Source organism: Scomber scombrus, chromosome 3 (genome assembly GCF_963691925.1).
Source record: "Scomber scombrus chromosome 3, fScoSco1.1, whole genome shotgun sequence".
In the NCBI taxonomy this organism is placed as follows: Eukaryota; Metazoa; Chordata; class Actinopteri; order Scombriformes; family Scombridae; genus Scomber; species Scomber scombrus.
Genome location: NC_084972.1, coordinates 10,770,312 through 10,793,120, shown reverse-complemented (window position 1 = coordinate 10,793,120; position 22,809 = coordinate 10,770,312). Strand labels below are relative to the sequence as shown.

General features: G+C 39.5%; 1 protein-coding gene across 1 annotated transcript; it reads left to right on the top strand.

Moving 5' to 3' along the window:
* Positions 1 to 1,851: 1,851 nt before the first annotated feature.
* Positions 1,852 to 8,874, top strand: arl8bb (ADP-ribosylation factor-like 8Bb). Its single transcript, XM_062415950.1, has 7 exons — positions 1,852 to 2,043; positions 4,079 to 4,159; positions 4,321 to 4,394; positions 4,591 to 4,684; positions 5,144 to 5,211; positions 6,690 to 6,760; positions 6,907 to 8,874. The coding sequence occupies exons 1-7, from the start codon at positions 1,921 to 1,923 to the stop codon at positions 6,954 to 6,956; spliced, it is 561 nt and encodes a 186-aa protein (XP_062271934.1). The 5' UTR covers positions 1,852 to 1,920; the 3' UTR covers positions 6,957 to 8,874.
* Positions 8,875 to 22,809: the final 13,935 nt, after the last annotated feature.

The window sequence follows — 22,809 nt, the reverse complement described above, 5'->3', positions numbered from 1 at the left end:
AGTTTTGCTAGATTTTTATGAATAGCTCCACTTCGGTTCACTTTAGGTGTAATTGATTTAAGTGGTCAGGTGGTAGACACATTAATTCTAGTGAACTCCAACTGACATAATTGGAATTCATTATCACCAACATGAATATTGATTTTACCATATCTACGCACCCCCCTACTTTCTGTATCAAGATGTCCACAGTGAAAGGCAACAAACTCCTGTTTGAGTTTGGCTGGGACTGTTGTTGGATATCTCTCTCACTCATTTCCTGTTATCTCTTTATTATCCATAAAAAGCATAAACATTCTCCTCCACTGGTTTGCTAACTTCTACATTTGCACACAAAGGTTCCATACCCAGTATGTTAAACTGGTATGCAGTATTCCTAAATTAATATTAAGCAGCTAATTAAATTTCAAGTTTTGGTATTTGAAATCAGCGAACTAGGGAACCTAGATAGGGAAAGTAAAAGACTTAGAGATGTACTGTCCAAAGTCCAAAGTTTCTGAGTGCTTTCATACCATAAAGTTTAATATTCCAACCAGTATGTTATGACTGCACAGTGCACACGGAATGTGACACCTACATATTGGTTTTGGAGTGTAACGTATTTGTTTTTAATTCACAATACTAGATCAATACACTACTTACCCAAGCAAGTATGCTGACATTTGGGACAGTTTTGTAGCTTAAGGGTCAAGATGGCGATCATGAATAGTAATCGTTCAATATTGGCAGGGACCTTTGTTGCATCTCTGTCTCTGTCTTATCCTGTCATGTCTTTTTTCAAGTATTTCTTAAAACAATAATCACATGCCCATATGCATGTACACTGAAAGCACAGTTAGTTGCTTTAGTTGTTCATCCTGTCCATACTGGCTGCCTTCTCAAAGCAATTTCAATGGGGAACAAAATCCACAATCCTATTTCTGTGCAGAAATGAATGCAAATTTAAGCAGTCTTGGTTGAAAAATCAAGTATCTTCAAAAGTGTCTTTTTTGCACAGAATTCCCTTTTGTTGGAAAACCACTACTGCCGCCCAGAAAGGATAGATAAAATAAGCATGAATTAGCATTATGTTTTGAAAACTACTAAACATGCACCCTTGAGCCTCAGTGCCCACATCCAGTTTGGTTATACCGCATGTCAAAATCCATAAGAGGAATATTACAAAAGTTTTAAGTTGTTACAGCAGGTGCATGCTTGCTTTATTGTTGTTACCTCTTGTCCATTTTTGAAGCAGATGCTTCTCACTTTCTTGAAAATAATCCTGCAGAAATTACTTTGTTTTTTTTATTTTCCTAAATGATGACCAGGTCCTGTTTAGTCAAAATGCATTAGTTTTATTTGCCCTTCTGTTTTGAATCAACTTGTATTTTTTGAGGAATACATAATTAATATTCTGACAAGATGTATGTATATTGTTCCAAATAAAGTTCAAAACATGTCTGCAGCCAGTTTTTTAGGGTTTTTTTTCTTTTCAAATTGAAAATGATCCATTTACAAACAACAAGGCATATATATGACAATGACAATAGACACATCTTTACATACAAGGCACATTATTGGTAAGAAAAATAAGTTTAACTATTTAAGATAATATAACATAAACAAACTCCTTTGTCCTTTGTGTTGTTACCAAACACAATATTTTCTCTTGTGAGAACAAGTAGTTGGATTTTGGTTCAGAACCAGTCCAGCAAGTCCTGCAGCAGGTCCTTCCCTTCTTTGCAGGCTCTGCGCGCGTCTTAAGGCGCGTCTTAAGGCTCGTGCACATGCTCGTGCACTCCTCCGCTGGCATGCGCAGAAGCAACAACATTACTCTGCAGATCACATGATATGACAAAGCAGCTAGCTACTTCCTGTGTAGACTGCTAGCAGTTTCACATCCAGACAGCCGTAGCGACTGCGACTACCGTGTCATCCAAGATGCTGGCCCTCATAAACAGGCTTTTGGACTGGTTCAGGTCCCTCTTTTGGAAAGAGGAGATGGAGCTTACATTAGTGGGACTTCAGTACTCCGGGAAAACCACATTCGTCAATGTGATTGCAGTAAGTAGCTAGCAAACAAGCGCAGTCAGTGCGGGCCCAGGCTACTAGCTGGGAGAGGTTGTGGACGGTTCTTTGGATATGTTTCAAATTGAGATAACATCGTTGCATTTCTATGTCACTGTCCCCAGAATTCGTGTGCATTGCTGGGTAGTTTATTACCTTTAAATATGCACATATTAGTGTGGAACAAACACTTATATCACATTTAGTGTGTTGTTTTGTGGGGCTAGCTAGAATGACGAAGTTCCTGGTATGACTGTGCGCTTACTTAGGAAATCAGTCATGTGAACGTACTTGTAAGAGCTTTGTAATAACTGCTGGTGTGTCAACATCAACGATGTGTTGACAAACCCTGCCACACTTGTTCATTTGGTAAAGAGTCAGTCTTAACTACGTCATTTAAAGTACGTTACAGCGGACGAGGCCTGGAGCCACCGTGGCCACAGGCTACCAGCTGTCTTTATTCCTAGAAGTGAGACAGGTGATTTATATGTATAGGGCTGGGCCATATATTGATATTATATCGATATTGTGTTATGAGTCTACATATTCTGGATTTTATTATATGACATAAGTGTATTCTTTTCCTGGTTTTAAAGGCTGCACTAGAGTATAGGGAAGATTGTTCTAGCTGCTATATTATTGGCCTTTACCCACTTAGTCATTATATCCACATTACTGATCATGTTAATATGTTGTATACTATAGTGACATCCACAATATTTTAGCAATATTCAAAAAATATTGTGATATTTGATTTTGTTCATATAACTTAGCCCTAATATATATTTATATATGTATGTTCGAAATCTTCCCGTTCAAGATTTGGACTTGTCACATTGTAAATGTTTCACATTTGTCTTCTTTGCTGGGTCTCGTTTCTGTTATGTCTTGCTTGCTTAGCCTGCCAAAGCCTTGACACGGCCTGCAATTAGGGTAAAGGTTATATTATGAAGTCCACTTCTGTTTATGTCTGCGCTTCTAGGTGATAGGCCACACCGCAGTCTTAGGAAGTCAAGGTGTAGGCTAAAGTACTGTAGCCACACACCCCTTGCCAGGACTGATCAAAGAATACACCCTTTCCCCAGCTCTCTTGTGGCCATGTCAGGTGATCTGTAACTGGGTTTGACCAAACCTCCTCACATAGTCATTGTAAGGCTATTGTATTGGGCCCAGTTCATATATGAGTCACAAAACTAAGGATATTTGAATAATTTAAAGTATTGTATGCTTTCAGTTTCTTTAGGGGTTTAAAGCTATGCAGCATCTATCAAAGCAGTTTCCTGTGGCGCTACTCTCACTCTCAGTATGTACTTTATGAGTGCGTATACGTTCAGTAAGAATTGCTTGTTGAATATTTGGTTACAGAGTTATGGTGTCTGTTGCAGAAACCTTGACTGTTAGATAATGTATGTTGATGCATAGATGGCATTATCTTAACAAGATCTATTCAGCTGGAGGCTTCATGCCGCCAGAAAATACTATTAAAGTCAAAGTTCTTGTTTTTTATTCTTGCCCCCTGCACAGAAATGATTCACACCCACAACATGTTTCATGTGACTTCTGAATCAGAACAACACGCACTGACTTAAATGCATGGTGACACATTTTTATGAGGCCTTGACATTGAGAGGTGAATTAGATACACGTCAGTATTTGTAATTCTTATTCAGTGTGTAATGTTCCAGTCAGTGTGTGTCTTTCAACAATGTAACATGTAGTATATTGTCTGTATATTGTCTGACTGGTATACTCAGAGATCTATGGTAATTTAAGTTTGAAGGCACTTTGTTCTTTTTTTTTTTTTGTTTGTTTATTTGTCTTTATTTTGTGTGTGTGTGTTGTTGTTGTTGTTTCTATGCCTTATTCAAAAAAAAAAAAAAGAGACAGCGAGCTGACTGTATGTTTGTAATTTTTACCTGATGTCTATGCTCTGTATGTTCTTCTGTCTGCCAAAAATATTAATAAAAAAAACCAATGTAACATGTAGCATTCATTAAAATAACACCCTTTGCCTTGCATTTGTCTCCTACAGTCAGGACAGTTCAGTGAAGACATGATCCCCACAGTCGGTTTCAACATGCGGAAGGTCACTAAAGGAAATGTGACAATAAAGGTAGGCAAACGAGCAGCTGAATGCTTTCACTGTTCCAACTGAACCAGTGACAGCTGTATATTCTGCACTCAAGAGCTGGAATAGTGGTTTAATAAAGTTTTACATACTGTCAAGAGGCTTTTGTTTAGGTTATTTGTTTATCTTGTGCTTTTTCACCACAGATATGGGACATAGGTGGACAGCCCCGCTTCAGAAGCATGTGGGAGCGCTACTGTAGAGGAGTCAATGCTATTGTGTAAGTTCGTACAGCAGGTGCCCTTTGTGACTATTTGTTTTCCTAAAGTCCTGGAAACCTGAAAAACCAAACCGAAATCATACATAAAATTTGAATACAATGCTTTATGTTCCTCATCTCTCTATATAATAGTGCCATTACAAAATGATCCTTTGTAGAAACTGTGTTTAACTCAACTTCTTTTCTTCCTTTGCAGTTACATGGTGGATGCAGCAGACCGAGAGAAGATAGAAGCTTCCAGAAACGAACTGCACAACCTTTTAGACAAACCACAACTACAAGGAATTCCCGTAAGAGGCCACTTGTGATTTATGGACCTGAAGCCCTATGATGTCACAGCCTCGCCTTGGTTCATGACATTAATTTCTGAGGCTCTGGTGACTCTTAAGCAGCGATTACGCTCTTAATTAGTAATCACTACATCTAATGGCTTGCAGTGACTCAGGCTTGATGACCTTACTCTGAGTGGTCATCTGAACCCATGCCAGGATATTTAATGACATTTCGATATCCACACTGATTTGAAAATTGACTTGACAGGCCTTGACGATGCTGACTCAATAGGCTCTGGACACCGTGACTTGACACCACACACAAAGCAGTTTATTTTGTCCTAACAGTAAGGATTCTGCGATGGGTGCAGCACGTGGTTCAGAGAAATCCTGTAAATTTTCTCTGACCACTCTGTGCTATAATGCTGATCCATTGCTGTATGTGAGATATTGATCAGCTCTCTCTCTGTTTTTCAGGTTCTAGTACTGGGCAACAAACGAGACCTACCCAACGCACTCGATGAGAAGCAGCTCATTGAAAAGATGTGAGGCTCTCAGATGCTGTATTTTTGTTGATTATCCTCCACAAACATTGCTTCTTGAGTTTGCCGACAAAAGCTAATGTATGCAAACCTTAAGGGTACTTTTCTATCTCTAGTCGATGATAAGTCAGTATCAAGTGTGTCATGTTAGTCTTTTTCAGCTGTGATCCAAAGATTATGAGTATTTGACTACACATTGTAATAGTCAACAGTAAGTGCATAGGGATGTCCACATATTCATTTTCAATGTAAAACACATACGTCTTGTTGAAACCCCTCTCAGAAGAGTTGAAGTTATTATTAGCAGTATATTAATGTCATACCTGTTACAAGAGGTTTAAAAATGTTCGTTTCATTCAAAGTGATATTTCCATTTTATTTAATTGACATTGTGGGACAAATGTAGGTATTAACTAATTAGATAGATGGGTAGATATATCTGACAACAATAAAAGTACATACAAGACTGTATGTATACACTGTTGCATTATAATCTGTATGAAAGATGCACATTAGATGCATTTTTTAAAATGTAAATTTCTTGCTAAACCAACTCTTAGTATGCATATTCACATAATAACTAGCTTATATGACTACTAGGCTAACTTCTTATACCATGAAGCAAAGCACCCTGCATTAAAACAGGATAACACCCCCTGATCCTAACCAGCTGCAACTCACGAAACAATCTGACTAAATTATGACCATTTAGCAGCAAAAAGTACATTTGAAAGTAAATTTCACTTATAAGTACCTGCAGCCTAAATGTTTGTACAGGACTGCAGTAAAATGATTCCATTTATCATTCACAGGGGAACAGGAAATTAGACTTTTTTAGATAATTAGCATTTTCCATCCAAACCAGAACGTAAATCAAACCTGATATATGAGTAAGCTGCCAAGCACCTTAGGGAAAAGTGTTATGACATTATACAGTACCTCATAGTTATTGTTCTACATTGATCATAGACCCAATCTGTCACATAGCAAAGCCCCCTCTAAGCATGCAGTAAAGCTTAACCTTAACTCTTTTTTTTTGCACACATTCCTGCTTGCACAAACACGCTCCGCTTAATCACCATCAAAGGCTGATTACTTTTCCATGTGGCAGACTGGGATGTTTCTCGGCTTATTCTTTACTTAAAAAACAGGCGCCCTTCCTCATAGTTATTATTTTAAAACTCATGTGGATCAGAAAAATAAGTTGCTATTTACTGTCTTTTAGTGACAAAGCACCCGGAGGCTCATCGGCTTACAGTGGGCTCAGTTGTGCTGATAAAAGTTCACAGCACACAGAGACCCAGTATAGCTGTCAAGCCACTAGAGGGCGCAAACACAGCACTTCCATTTACTGTAGGTCCCTCAGACTTATTCAGTATAGGGGGGAATAGTCAGTTTTTACAACTGAAAATGGAAACAAATGTTAAAAATGCTTTGATTGGTTCTTTAAAGACTTCATGTTTGCTACTTTCCCTCTACAGGAACCTATCTGCCATTCAGGACAGGGAGATCTGTTGCTACTCTGTCTCCTGCAAAGAGAAAGACAATATAGGTAAAGAAATCACTTTTTTCATATAAGTACTCAGACTCAAATGTTTTGTTATGTATTAATCTGTTGTGGCAATAGTAATAGTACATTTTTACCCCACTCAACCCTACCCCCGCCCACCCCACTCCCTCCAATCCCCTTCCATGCAGATATCACACTGCAGTGGCTCATCCAGCATTCAAAGTCGCGGAGAAGCTGAGAGTGAAACCCAGTCGCAGCTCTGGCCTCAGCCCCTAATGGTCATGGGTCCTTGACAGTCATCCCTTCCACTGCCTCTGTGAAGTAATCCAGCTCTCTCTGCTCACTACCGTCACCACCTGCACCACCCAGTACACTACCATAGATGTGTAGCCCCCCCCTGTACAGCACTACCGCCACCCCAACTATCTGGAGTCTTGAAAAGTTGTCTCAGTAACTACGCTAGAAGGTGGATTGTCCATACCCATCATGCCTTATCGCCCGTCATTATGGACATGCTCTGTATCTGTGCACATCGTGGAGGTTTTTTTCTTTTTTCTTTTATGGGTTTCATTTACCCCTCGACACATGAATTTAATGATGTTGCAGTGTACCGCTCCCCTGCCTACATAGTGGACGGAGCTCCTCTAATCCCACAATCAAAGATCCATTCTGTCGCCCGTCAACATTAGGTGTTTACATGACATTGCGTGATTGTAGTTTTTAAACTAGTTATTTGCCAAATGATGGTGGTCGCTTGCGCTAATGCCTTCAATTCCTGATAAACTCTTAGCAATGTAGCCTGCATTTTTTGTGTGCTGGGCGTATGGAAGTATCTATTCTATAAGTGACTTGAATTAAAAGTTTACACAAATGGATAAAAAGAAGGTAAGACTGTGAGAGGTTGTTGTGTCTGAGGCAAAATCCTAAGATAGGTCAGCAGAGTTTTAAGTGCCTTCGGCTGAGTGAGTTTTCCAATCGGTAAGTTACTGCCCAATGCAACATCCAAACCACTAATATCAAAAACACTCAGTACAGACATGATCTAAGTCCCTTGATTACACTTAACGTCTCTTGACAATCTTGTTTTATGTTCCGTAGTCACATAATCACATTCTGATGTCTGAGAAAAGTCAGTACTGTACTAATGATGAAAAATGAGGTGACGGATGACCGAGGTGAGTGAAAAAAAATGTTACATTTCGTTTGGACGATGGGTAATTTGAATGCTGTTTCACTTGTAGCCTGTGACTCTTTTTTTTTTTTAATGTAGCTTGAAATGTGGGCTAACTGTTTGCTTGCAGTTCTCAGGTTGTTATAGGATTTTTTTTAAAATTGTCTGAACACAGTATGGGTGTGCCCGAGGATCCTTTTCGTAATCCCTACTTTGTTCAGGTGGGTAACAGAAAAAAAAGCAGTGTTAGTCATGATGGCTGGGCTTACGGAGAACAGAAGACAGTCAAAGTTAGTTCAAAGCATTGGATGCCTGATGTCATCCATGCCTTGTCACGCCCTTGTCTGAATCCTTAAGTCTGTTTGTAAAGCCTTAGCAGCCCTCCAAAAAAACCAAAACAAAAAGACATATTGATTGATTTGTCATTTCCTCTCGGCGACAAGACAATTATTTCTCACAGGTTCGACCACTGTTCTCAGATTGATGCTTTGCATTAGCTTCGATCGTGTATATTTATCTGCTCCTTGCTTGGCCAGTGCATCTTAATCAATTCAGAGTTTGTTTGTCTTATGTTTGTTTTGTGCGAATGTCCCCAAATATGCAACAGTACGTAGGCCTACGTGGCTTCGACGTCTGCATTTCACCGTACCGTTTGTCTCCAAATACATCTCACGCTCTCTGTTATCTCACATGTGGTTCTGTGTCCGCTGGTGATCGTCGTAATCCTAAATGTCGATTGTTGGGACCACAGCAGCAGTGAGGGGCTGTAAAAGTGGGTGACTGTGTGGGTAATAGGGGAAAGCTTTGTTACCTGTGTAATAATATAGCCTATTTGCAATTTGTATGTGCATGTGCTAAACTTATTCACATTCAATTGCAGACTTTGTAAATAAGAAGTTAGCATTTTTATTCAAACAAATGCTCCTGTAGATGTCATGCATTCTTTCCCTGTGATTGCTAATAAATTTGTTTTTATTTTTAAGGATTTCCAGTCTGGCATCTGAATTTCTTGGGTAGTTGTCTGTTTAATTATTTGCCACTAGGTGGAAGCAGAGGACTTTGAAACAGATTGAAAATTGTTAAGTTTTACCTCAAGTTTTTTTTTTTTTAAACATCATACTTGCTCTCCTTTTTTTCCCTATAGAGTGATCACTGTAGGGCTTGTGCAGTTCAGTTTGTAGAGATTTTTAATAATTCTCACACTAGTTCTCACTTAAATCTTATAGCACCTTCACCCACAATAGATCCCAAAAGAGAGACCTCGCCTCAGTTCTTAAAATTTCATGCACCGTCCACTTTGTGCAACATTTGCTCTTACAGATGCCATAATACGTGATTAACACCTTTCAGTGTTTCTTGGCAGAAAAATGGCTATTGTGCATAGAAATGTAACACTTTGCTACACAGATTTTTTAAAACAAGCTTGAGGACTGTGCTGCAAACAAGGGAGCAATAAAGTGAGCCGTGTTCTCACAGCTGGAACTGCACAGAGCAGTCGGGAGAGCAGACTCTGGCTGTTAAAGCAGGAACACCTGAATTAATCTCATTTTTTAAACACAGCGTTTAATGAACAGCTGCTGGCATTTATTGTATGCCAGGGCAGTAGTTAGAAAGTGCGGACAGATATAGGTGTTATCCGACGAGTTCCATGGGTCAGGGGAGAGCAAAGTGTGTCGGCATGGGAAGTAGATGGATGCGAGAGTGTGTGTGTGGTATGCAATTGCAATGACCGCGAGGGATTAAGTAGTGGTTACAAACCTGCCACCAGGATTTATGTAGAGAGCAGGTCATGCAGATGACCCGAAGGCGCTACATACCATTAATGTAGTTACACTCCATTACCAGTGTGCTCATTATGTAATACAACATGTTTTGCACCAGCCACCTGTCACAAATGCACTTTTTGCATTTTTTAAGGGTCCAAATTCTGTTGGTCTGTTCTATGACTGACCATTCATCAACTAAAATACCAATGAAGCCATAAATTGGATAACGTAATATTTCTCCTGACAAAATTGAGTCCTTCATAGCTTTCACTCTCCATTAAGCCCTTTTTAAAAAACCTTCGTGTTTTTAATATTGATGATGTGACTCAACTAATGATATAATCAAAATCACATATTCATAGCAGTGTATTATAATCCATTGTTGTCCAAATATTGTCTTTAATTTTGAGTGTGTTTTGAATTGATATTGAACCATACAACATAAAACAGCTGTTTGACGTTGCAAGCATCCACTTAGCTTCCTGTCTGTTAAAATGCCTGATGCACACAAACGGTTCCAGATTGGAGCTGCTGTCGCTTATATTTCTGTTTTTCCAGCCCTGGAAAGTCTCACTCAACACTCAGCAGTGTAGGAAGCCTGCACTTTCACTCCGTCGGCTGTAACAAGCGAAGGCATCACACCTTTATGCAACCTCATAATCTGTTTCTTCTACACAGCAAGGGAGAGGTCACACTGTTATCTGTCTAGGTCATCTTTTTTTTTTTTCTTTTTTTTTTTTTTTACAGTGAGCTGATGATAAATACCTGTCCAATCCCAGATACATTTTTACTTTTCTTTACCTCTGTGTGGTTGTATATGTGTTGTACATTTGAGTTGTGTAAGTGTGTACAATGGTAGCATCAGTAACTCTTGTACAATCCCTTTTGAGGCTGGAGCATTCCCATTTTTTCTTCCTCCTCTCTCTTTCTTTTCTCTGTTTCATTAGTTATCAGACAGGCCTGTAATAATATTTAGCCCTGCATTTAGACTATCAGGTCATACTGTTTACGATATACAGCGTGCACATTGAACCCACGCACTAAATCCCCAAGCTGAGAACATGAGGCTCCAGAGGTGATTTACTGGAACCGTGTAGCTCTAAGTTTGAAACTGAAATTCAGCAGAGAATTACAAAGCGGATGCAGCCTGCCTGACATTGTGACATCACAAATGAAGCACAAGAAGAGTTTTATTTAATATGTGCCACATGGAAACAACACAATTTATTTACCCGAGTTCAAATGGCAAGTTGATCTCTCCTGTGAGAGAACTGTCCTCTAAATGTGACACAGCTATAAACAGTAATTCATATTTGAGATGTGATTTCACATATCACATGTTTATATTTACCACAGTAAGTCCTGTTTGTTCATGTGACAGAGATGACATCATAGCACCACTGTCTTTATCTCGGCTAACTATGGGGTTAATTTGTCCAGGGATCTAACAGCCTCGCTTTTATGAGAGGTAAATGTGTTGTTCCAAAGTTCTTAAATTATAGTTTGGGGATTAGAGGTTTGGAGTCACGGCATTGACAGGCATCTGCAAACACTTCGTTCAGCTCCCTTAGTGGACTGTAATTCGGCGCTAATCACTACATGTGGAATGTCGCATGATTAAGACAGCTACGTGACACATATCACCATCTTTTACTGCTCTACACCCTGTAAAAACACAGATGGTTACATGCATGCGCAGCTTAATAAGCCACTGTAGACAAATACATTTCTCATTTTAGCCATTTTACCCCGGCCTTTATTGACATTTATTAATGCAGGTAGACCAGTGAAAGGGTTTAACATAGATTTGTAAAGTAATTGTTTTAAAATTGCCTTATTTTTTTATTTCCTTAAATGTGTGTATGTATTTTTAAGACACTTATAACATTTTAGAAGGTCAATAGATCTTTCTTTAATAGTAAGTTTAGGTAAGTATAATGTTTCATATGTAAATGATCATATTTTTAGCCATTGTGTTAAAAAATACTAAAACATAGATTTTGTGAACTTGATGAAGCCAGTATGATGTTTTCTTTTTTTTGTTATGTTTGTTTGTTTGTTTATTGGATAAAGTAATCAAACACAATAACCTAAAAAGGTACATAATTATCTTTAGTGTTTTACATTACTGAAGTTTCCTGTAGGCATTGTTTTACTTTTCACTGTTTGAGTAGTAAACAAGAACGTTTTTTTTTTTTTTTTTTTTAATTTCAGGTAAACCATGACTTTCTCTTCTTCTTTTTTTTTGTAATCGTTGGTGTGCAGAAAAAGCTGCTGAGACCTCCAAATGCAATAATTCCATTTCCACTCAGTGAGAGTAATCTTTCAGGTCCATTCTGTTATCCAGCGTCCTCTCAGATAGCCAAGCTCCCCTGTGAATGCTTTCATACTCTCACCTCCCTGCCTCGGCTCTGACACTCTCCCCTCCTCAGATTCCATTAAAAACCATAACTTCAGCTCCTGGGGCTCTGATCAAATAGGGCGGCTAATGCATTTTTCCTGCGTTTTGATTTTTTTTTTCCAATGTACCTCATATTTACATATAGATTGAGTATTTATCAGTCTGCATTTTAAGGCAGATTCACTGTAGTCCACTTTATTAAACCATGTTGGATTTATGTATATTTAATGAAAAGTTGATGTAGGGAGTGTAATTCTTTGAACAAGAGAGTACACTTGCTATGTGTGGTGAATAGTAATTCGGCGGCCATGAAGAACTGAACTTGAAGGTCTTTAAAATTGTTTACTGGCGTATGGTCAGTTTTTACTGCTATCACGTCTATTCCTTTTCACCCCTGCTATCAGTAGCTCCACATGAACATTGTTCCAGAAATATTGTGTGGTTAAGAATAGCAAATATGAAATCTTCAATGTCTTCGTCCTGCTGTAAAAACAGATGGAAGTGAGATAGGACATCAGCCACACCTAAGTCATACAAACTGGAGCAAATGTGATATGATCCATGTTCCCTGAGGTCACCTGCAGTCTCTCCTCTACTAGCGTGTCAACCATGCAGCCAGAGCCTTGAGAAACACAGTTACCACAGAGGACATTAGCACAGTTAAAGGAATAGTTTGGCATTTTGGAAAATATACTTATTCAGTTTCTATAGTAGATAATAATAGAACATCAATGCCACTCTTACATCTGTTCATTAGATACAAAGTGACTGACAGTGAAAGTTTAGCTTAGCTTAGCTTAACATAAATACTGGAGGCAGGTGGAAGCAGCTCGCTTGACTTCTGAGGATAATACAATCTACCTGCAGCACCTCTAAAACAAAAAAATCTCAATTGTTAAATACATACAAAAACTTTCTATAGTCTCTGTTTGTTGCCTGGCAACCATATGGAAACCACTGTGCCCAGGTCAAGAAATAGTCTGGCACCTAACCCTTTGCTTTTTGTATGGATTAAGTTAAAAACAAATAAATACTGTAACTATTACTGAGCTTTAACAGTACTGGTATGTGATTTTATGGTCTATATGCTAAGCTAAGCTAACTAGTAGCTTCATATTTAATGGTCTAACATGAGAGGTGGTATCGATCTTCTCATTTAACTCTCAGCAAGAAAGCAGATAAGCGTAATTCCCATTACTCCTTTAATGTAAAGTTAAACAAATTGTATTAATTTAGAAACATTTCAGTATTGTTTGTTAAGTGCAATTCACACATCTTGGTCTGGTTGTGTATTCATTAGTCCATGCAGACAATTGTCTTCGGTCTCTTTTGTTTTGTAAATTCACTTGATTTATGAGTGTACCTGTCACTTTTCAGCCATATCTAAAACCAAGCCTCAAACTCTAAGTAATCAAAGTGGATTATTCACTAATATACATACAGGACTGTGGGAGGTCTTTTAACTATACAGTTGTGATGAGAGGGGAAAAAAACAGTGGAATGTGTCTTTTCTGATAAATGTTGTCTAAATCCCTACAAAGGATGTTCTCATTCTGCCTTTGCAGCGTTCCTGGTCGGAGTCTTGAGGAATCTGCTGCTCTTTGTTTGCGTGCAGCATCAGGTATGAGTATTAAGAGGACTTCGCATGGGCCGTGTGAGACCTTTATCATCCAGTAACCGTGGCTCGCAGGTTGACAATGGATGAAAACCCTGTGGGTTGTGAATAGAGAGGCTAACAGGACAAATGGCGCACAGCAGGCTGGAATGAAGTGATTAACAATAAGAGCAAAATAATGTAGTGCAAACAGTGTAGCAAACTGAAGGCTCCATGTAGAATAATGTTTTCTGTGGGTAAGAATTAGTTTCATATTTCATGTCCAAAACTATAAGTTTTATTTGGCACTTTCGGAAGAGCTTAAGAGGAGTTTAATCTCCTCTTGAAGAAAGTCAGGGCCAAACACCGCTCAGCTATTGAGCAGAGTTTTAGCTCTATGGATAATAAAAGACTTTGGGACTGTTTACGGAGCATAACCAACAAGACCTCGGGTAGAACACAGCTAACCACTGCAGATGATGAGACCAAAGACAATGAGTTAAATGACTTCTTCCTCAGATGGGAAACAATACTTCGGCCTCCTTGGACAGGGTTACAAGCTAGTACAAAAAATCTTCAACAAGGTCTGCAACAAAAAATCGACAGGACCGGACGGCCTGCCTGCTTGAGTTTCTACTTTGAACATTCTGATGCTAGGTGTCCAATTTTTCAGTTGTCTTTAGACACTCATACTGGGCCAGATCTGTGGGAAAAGTCTATTATTATACCTGTACCTAAGATCTCTTGTCCGTCTGTCAACTCTGATCTTAGACCCGTGGCATTGACTTCAGTGGTCATGAAATCTTTTGAAAGAGTTATTGTGAACTTGCTTAATTCAGAAGTTGCTCCTCATCTTGATCCCCTCCAGTTCGCCTACAGGCAAGGGCGGAGCACAGAGGACACTATTATCTGTATGACCCACTTGATAAGCAAGCACTTAGAGGACCCCATGACCTATGCCAGAGTTTTATTTGCCGATTTTAGCTCGGCTTTCAATACGATACAACTTCATCTGTTGGTCCAGAAGTTGATTGCCATGAAGGTTAACCCCTTCATCCTTAAATGGCTCTATTCCTTCTTAACAAATAGGACTCAACAAGTGAAAGTAAACGGCTCCCTCTCTGTAGTAAAAAAGTGCAGTACTGGTATGCCTCAAGGTTGTGTCTGCTCTCCTTTATTATTTACTTTGTACACTAACGAATGTAAGAGTAGACAGCCCAATAATTACATAATCAAATTCTCTGATGACATCGTCATTTTAAGCTTGTTGAAAGCCAGTTATTGCATCTCTGTATCTCGAGAAAATCACTGCCTTCAAGGATTGGTGCGATAGCCACTATCTTTTGCTTACTACCAAAAAGACAAAAGAAATGATCCTTGACCCCAGGGAAGTTACAGACCATGACCCTGTGATTGTGAATGATAATGTAATCGTGCAAATGCCTTCCTTCAAATATTTGGGTATTATGATAGATAACAAGCTTAACTGGAATGTTCATGTGGATTATCTATGCTCCAGACTAGCCCATAGACTCCACTCCTTTGAAGATCCGATTGTTTGGTGTACGAAAAGAAATAATGCTAACTTTCTATCAGGCGGTGCTAGAAAGCATTGTCAGATATGGTATGGCTATCTGGTTTGGATCTCTTACTGTTCAGAATAAGACCAGACTACTGAACATTACAAAAACTGTAAAAGTTATGGGGACAAACCAAAATTGGCCTCTGCAGTCCCTGTATGAAAGTAGTGTTGTCAAACAGGCAGGCAGAATCCTGGATGACCCCTCTCACATTTTATTCTCAGTATATGAGTTGCTGCCTTCAGGAAAGTGTTTTAAAGTCATCAGATGTAAAGGCAACAGTTCAAACTTTCTTTTATCCCTGCCTCTATCTTGCTACTGAACAAAAAGTAGCCTTGTAGTAGTTTACACTTACCAGGGATGGATCTCCTGCTTTTAGTTCATTCTTAATTATTATTATTATTATTTTATTTTTTTTACTTCTGCTTTTTATCATTTCACTACTTACACTTTATTATCCTTGGGCATTGTTGTATGATCACTGTCTCTGCTGCTGTATTCAATTTTGTCATGGTTCCTATTTTATATATATATATGTATGTATGTATGTTTAATGTATAATTTATGTATGCGCTAACACACCTCATGCCCAAGACAAATTTCCCCGACGGGACATTAAAGTGTATCTTATCTTTTCTTAAGAGACATACAGACATCTTCCTTTCAGTAAAGAGCCAGACAAAGTTACACTTCATTCCCCATAACTTCCATCCCGCCAACCCCCACTCCTTTAAATAAGGCCTTGATGAGCTTTTGGACTCAGCTCAATGAGAGGGACAGATGTTCCCTTGAGCCAGATGAATCGGGAACCTGTGACAGTTGGATTTGGACCAGGTAACCTGCCTTTGATATCGGGGTAACCTTTCCTCTGCAGGTAGCTAGCCTTGGCAGAAAACATGAGGCCAATCAGATGGGAGAGCAGCCTTTACCTTGGTCTGATCCCCTGCCAGGGCACCTTTAGCAACTTTCCCAGAGTCAGGGCAGACACACTGAAATCATATATTCATCCTTACTGCACGTCATATTTCATGTGCAGCAAAGACAGAGTTAGCATAGCTCCAGATGAAAAGTAATTTGTGAAGAGGCCTTGGGTATGTGATGTCATTTTGAGAGACAGGCCCTGATCTGTTGCTCTTCTGCAGGTTTAATCCTCTTGACTGCATTTGTTTAAATTTTTTTCCTCATCCATTTTTATATTACATGAGGGAAATATCTGCAGCTCTGTCTCTTGAGCAACATGATTTACTCTCGCCCATACAGTACAAGCAACAGTTTTCCCTGTGGGTTTGCGCTCCATTTTTAATAGCAAGAAGGCTGAAGTTTTGCTGATGAGAAACAGCTGTAGAATAAACCACCTCAGTCACAGGAATAGTAAAAAAAATAGCACTTTGGCAACTCTCGACCACCTGTCTGAACATACACACTTTTCATCTACAAGCAGCCTGCAGAGAGAAACATTGCTGTATGCACCAAAGTCTTACTAATACATACTAGATACTGAGTTTCTCTATGACGTCCTTTTTTCTTTCCTATAACATGTTCATGTTTTCCACACTGTTCTGTTCTCTGTGCGTAAGTTTAATGAATTGTCCATTTTAATTTCACCAACTTGCCCGCAATGGTTTCCAAGTGGCAGTTTTGCTTTAGCATGTTGTGGTTGAGACATTTCCAAAGCAAACTTTCCAGTCATTAATTCCGTTGCCATGTTTTGTGTGAAGGGTTGCCTATCCAACCACCTCCATGTGTTATGGTGTAATTAAAGAAGTGTTTGAACAAGAACTGACGAAGAAAAGTGTTTGGATACACAGGAAGGGAGATGAGGCATGGCAATCACAGCCGAAGAAAGAATTGCATTCTTTGACATAGTTAGCGTGTCCTTCACACTCACTCTGCTGCCAAGTTACAAGTATTTCTGAGAGCATGATTAAAGGTTTGCTTATAGATGAACATTTGAGCACAGCATATGCACGTCCTGTAAAGAAGCATGATGAAGCAGGACTGAATGCTATTGTTTTACAGGAATGTTGTTTCCTTGCTGTTGGCATCTGACTCCAAAATGAGGACAAGTTGCTATTTCTGGTGGAGTACGACTCCAAGTCATTGTGTCAGGCCACAATGAGCACAATCCGCTCTGAAGGTGACACTTTACAGAGCTCGGTGGTAAACAATAACCTGGTGTCCAAGGATACCAAAGGCAGGCACTTCATGGAGAGGCTGAAGTTTTGATGCCAGTTAAAAGTCAAAACCAGCTGAATTTTCTCATGCTGTTTTATGCTTTCTGATACAATCATTAAAGGAATAGTTAGACATTCATAGTGACATGCTTATTGACTTTCCTGCCAAGAGTTAGATGAGAAGATTGATACCACTTTTGGCTGCTGGAGTGATATCAAGCTTCTTATTTAACTTATGGCAAGAAATCAAATAAGCATATTTCCCAAAATCTCAAACTATTACTTTCATATGTTAATAATTGTACTAAAACAGTTTAATGTAATTTTTCAATAACAGGCCTAATCACACACACACCAGATGCCACTGACGTGGTCATTCATACACTCATACAGAAACATTAAAGTTAGAATCAGTCTTTCTGGAGAAAGGTTGTTGATATTTTGACACCCAAACAAATGCAACCTTCCCTTCATACTCCTTAAGAAGCTCTGCACCCCAAATTCATGGACGTGTAGTGCCAAGGCAACAACCAAGAGAGAAATATGGCGGAATCACGAGCGTTGCGTCAGTAGAGTAAACTCACTTCTGTTCCTCTTACACATTATAGCAAGTAGAAGAGAGATTTTGTCACATGTGAGCACAACAGTCCATCCACACTTTCTGCAGCCTCCCCACTTCTCACTTAACCTGTGTTCAGCGTTTCTGTCCACAGAAGCAACATCTCTGTCAGCTGCAGCTCCTGGAGAGCTGAGAGGACAGCAGATGGACAAACTGCCTTCACCAGGCTGACTGACAGCACTGACAGCATGTCAGCTCCAGGAGAAGAAATCAGCAGTGTTTGTATTTATTCATTATTCATTGATTCAGTTAAGTTGAAAACACATATATAGCGCAACATTTGTGGGATTTATTCAGCTGCCTGCTCTGATTACGCCTCACTAAACATGAAAGAAACCGACCTGGACCATTAAAAAAAGCAGGGGGTCTCCATGAGACGGTCTCAGATTCAATATGGATCGATACATTTAATGAAATGGAAGTGTATCTGTTCCTTGAGAAAACCTTTTCTATGTGAATTGGCCTGTCCTTTGCACGAGCATGAACACCCCATGCTGCTGATTGGCATATGTACTTGCCCATTTACAGAGCCAATGCAGATCTTTTTTCAATGCACACACATTTTAGCGGACCATAAGGAAATATTTGCTGAATTTGACATAAAGTATATTGGATCAGAATCGCTGACTTTACCTTTAACCAGCCACTGTAAACACTGAGGCAAACAATGAGCTCATTTACTGGAAGCTAACCTCTCTGGCTCCAAAAAGACATATAATACATTGTTTTTTGGATATTTGTGAATTAAAATTAATTTGACACTTGGAAAATATTGATATCTTCCAACAGAATCTCTAGCTAACCATATTTAGCTCGGTCCTCAACCAATACAAACCTCCTGCCCCACGCTTATCACGTGGAACTCCAATAGCTAATTCTAAGTAAACAGGAGAGGGAAATTATTGTTTGTTCTTGTGAAATTGGTTATATTTTCTTTGGAGCGATACGCAGACATGTTCTTGGCTTTAGACCACAACACAAAGCTGTGTGAGGACAGACAGGGAGGATTAGAGAGAGGTTGTCCATACAGACGAGCTAGGTGTTAGGTTAGGTGTTTGCACTGAACAATTACGTTTACAGTACAGTAAATCTAATTTCAAAAGGGATATTTATGCGCATCTATTTCTGTGGCTGTTATCTAAAATCACATCTCCTATTCTGTTAGAAACTTTGTATTATGATGTAGTCACATATCCTTTTAAAATGAAACTCGGGAGATGGTATTTTCTTTCATTTCCCCATGACGCAGGCTTTGTCCTCCTTTGCGCAGACTTGACATGCGGAATGCATTGTGTGAAATTTGCAGTTGTCCATAGCTTATTGCTTTCTCATTATGGTATGAAGGTTCTCCAGCGTTGGCCTGATGTCTGCAGCCGTGGTGGTCTTCACAGTGAGAGACGTATCATATCCCTGCCATTGTCAACCACCCTCTCCACCTTTTCAACCCAGAGACGTGGCACCTAACAGGCTATGCGTTACACACTCCCACTAATCTCTATGCACGATTCCTCCAGAGAGGGTTCACAGCCATCTTTGTTCCTCCCACTGCTGGCCCTCAAGAGCAACAGGCTCTGTGCATTCCTGTAGCGGCTGGTCATTGAGTCATTTCTATTGAGGCGGTTCAGTTCTCTGTCTCCAGACTGATGGATGGGCTGTCCGACTTTATCTGAGCAGGACGGACGCTGCTTTGGCTGGGGCCTAGAGATTGTCACTCCTGACTGCTTTATCAGGGTCTGACTTATAGAGCTGTCATCCTCTTTGAGCAAGGTTCCCAGGCACCTCGTCCAGCTATTCACCCCTTCCTGTCTGTCACGCTGCCACCCAGGGACCTTGGCCTGCCTGCCTGCCTGCTTGACTGGCCTGACGCCTGCCTCACACCCACCCAGGGACAGATACATTAACAAATGTGTCTTGATCTATCAGCTCCACCCATGGGTGTTTGGCAGGCTGTTGTAAGAGCCTCTGTTTTGCCAAGTGGTATTAACTCCAGATGAGGTGTGGATGTTATTATTTTAAATATAGATAGGCTTTAAGTGACGATAAATGCTGCTTCTTATGTGATTCCACAGGACGTCCAATTGGGTCATATCTTTACTTATTCGGAGGTACATGATTTTCAAATGAGTTTTAACAGCACTGCTTATATGTCTCTTTAATTAATGTTCACACTACAGACCCTGGATGAAAAAAGGAAAGGATGGCAATTTTTCAAACATCTTCTCAAAGGCTGAGTCCATGTTTGAGCTTGCCATAAAACCACAGAGGAGTTCCTTCCTTATTTTCACTTTGATGAGCCATTGGAGAGCTTGGGGGAAAGCCAAGTGAAGTCTGGGGCCTCTTGCACATTTTGATGTTTTGTTTCAAACAGAGCAGCTTTTGTTCAAGTGTCAGAAAGGGAGAGATTCACAGTCAGAGTGTGTTTAGTAACCACAAATACGCAGCACATGTGTTTATTTTTCTGATTTAATTTTTAACTGAGGTTATATAGACACCATTAGATGTGTATTTCATACTGTTACCATGGGCATCATCAATCAACACAGTATGGAATTTTGTGTGTGTATGTATGTGGATGTCTGCATCTTGTAAGTATCATTAAGGTGAAAGGGTTAGGCTTTCAGGATGTGCCAAAGGTTGGGAGAACAGATAGTGGTTAATATCTTCAGATCTCACTTTTGACTCAATAAAATACCCCTCAGGATTACACTTTAAAAGTGAATCAAAAACACACAGTTACAAACTCTGAGTTTTCAGCAGCCACTTAAAACAAACTACAGATTCAGCAAATAATCTGATCCCCCCCCGGTTCACTGTTTAGTGCTCATTAGTGAATGTTAGCATGTTAACACACTAAACTAAGATTTGAACATGGTAAATACTATACCTGCTAAACAACTTTGCATCTGAAATCACTCCCAATTTGTTATATAAAGCACTATATTTACCCTCTGCCATTTGTTTGAGTGTCCGATTTCGGAGTGTGAAATGTATGCCATACTATGTACCGCCCATAGTATGTATACTACATTTTTACTAATGCGACATTGCAACACATTGTGAATAAAGGAAAATTCCAAAATGTGTCATGAAACTTTACCTCACAACAATGACCAAATCTTGAAATTTACTTACAGTATAGTTACTATTGAATGTTGAGGGATTGACTTTGGCTCAGTCTTCGTCTTGTTCTTATCTTAAACATACTGTACAGCTTTGTCATTCATGCTCTGCTCCTGGAGGACAGCAGCTCAGTGTTCATCAGTATTTTTGCACTATTGCTGATTGTGACCATCAAAACTGAGACAACAGGGACTCGTTAGAACCTCTCAGCATTTTTCATCCAGATGTCAGCACATCAGTGTGCCTTCATAATAATCCCCCCAAGTTGCTTCCATGTTGACAGTACAAATGACTGCTGTTTGTATGAGAGGTTGCACCCAGTAAAACATAATCACAAAGACAAAATCATTTTTTTTCTGCTACAGATTGTGATAACACTAATCTGTCCACATGTGTGTTAATCTGGGGTGCTGCTTCACCAGCTGGCACAGTGACATGATATATATCTAATATGATGTGTGGACGTCTGCGATCACAGATACAAAAACTGTTTCTCATGTTCAGTCCTGTTTGACTATGTAGGTCAGGGGGCTGTTACATTATCACACATTTATGGATACACTATGACCCTTCCCTTAAACTTGATATACAGCACTAGATTGATTTTGACCTACAGCAATCAAATATACTGACAGGAATCCAATAATAAAACCTGCTTGTAAGGCTGAGAATGGGGTGGAGAATGGAGCCAGTGTGTCAGCCAGAGTCATTCCAGGCTAGCCAGGGTCTTTCCTGTAGCCCCCTCTGCAGCTCTGCTTTCCATCCAACCTGGATCATATACCTTTAATAGTGTGTAATCTCTTAAGGGGGTGAGATTTATGTTCCCCCTATCCAGGAGTCCGGGCCAAGGATATTTGGGAAGAGTGAGCAAAAGCTCCTGTGGGATGAGATGATCAATCATCTGCAAATTTATGTGAGAAATACTCCAAATAAGGAACCTATAGGACTGCATATCCTCTATACAAACATACAGTTTTTAGGAAAAGTTTTATTGTGCATATAATGAAACCGGTGCTTGATTTTTTTATTGTTCCTTTCCTATTTTTGTGTACTGTCCAAGACCTTCAAATTATAAATATCACTGTGCAGGTGAAAAAGGTAACAGATGCAGACAGCTTGGCCATGAGCCTGCAGCTTATATAACCATTCTCAATAGCTGTATTGTGCCAGTTTGTTCCCTGTAATTGTTACTGTGATGGCTCTGTGAAACTTGGTATTGTGTTAGATGATGGAACCTGTTTGGAGACAATACGCATTTGTTCAACTTATGAAAGAGCAATACTCCCCCCTTTGATGTACGGTATCTCTCTTCAGTGGGTCGATATTGCACATAATTTTGATAGACTGGCTAGTCCCTCAATAAGCTGCTGTGTCACTGCTGCCCCAGGGTGTACAGGAAATATTAGTTTTGGGAAATCAAAACCAAATGTAAGCCGAGCGAGGAGTAAAGAAATCCTTTAATATCTGATTTATTGATAGATGTGCAGAATTTAATGCTCCTTCAAAAAACTGCGTATGCCACTTTATTAAAACTTCAGTTACCGTCAAACTAATTCTCGCAAGATTTATCTTACATGGGAAAAATCAGGTTGTAAAAGGCATAAATCCTCCTGTAATGCAATGCAATAAAACATACAATATGATGAAGGGGATTAACTGTAAGGTG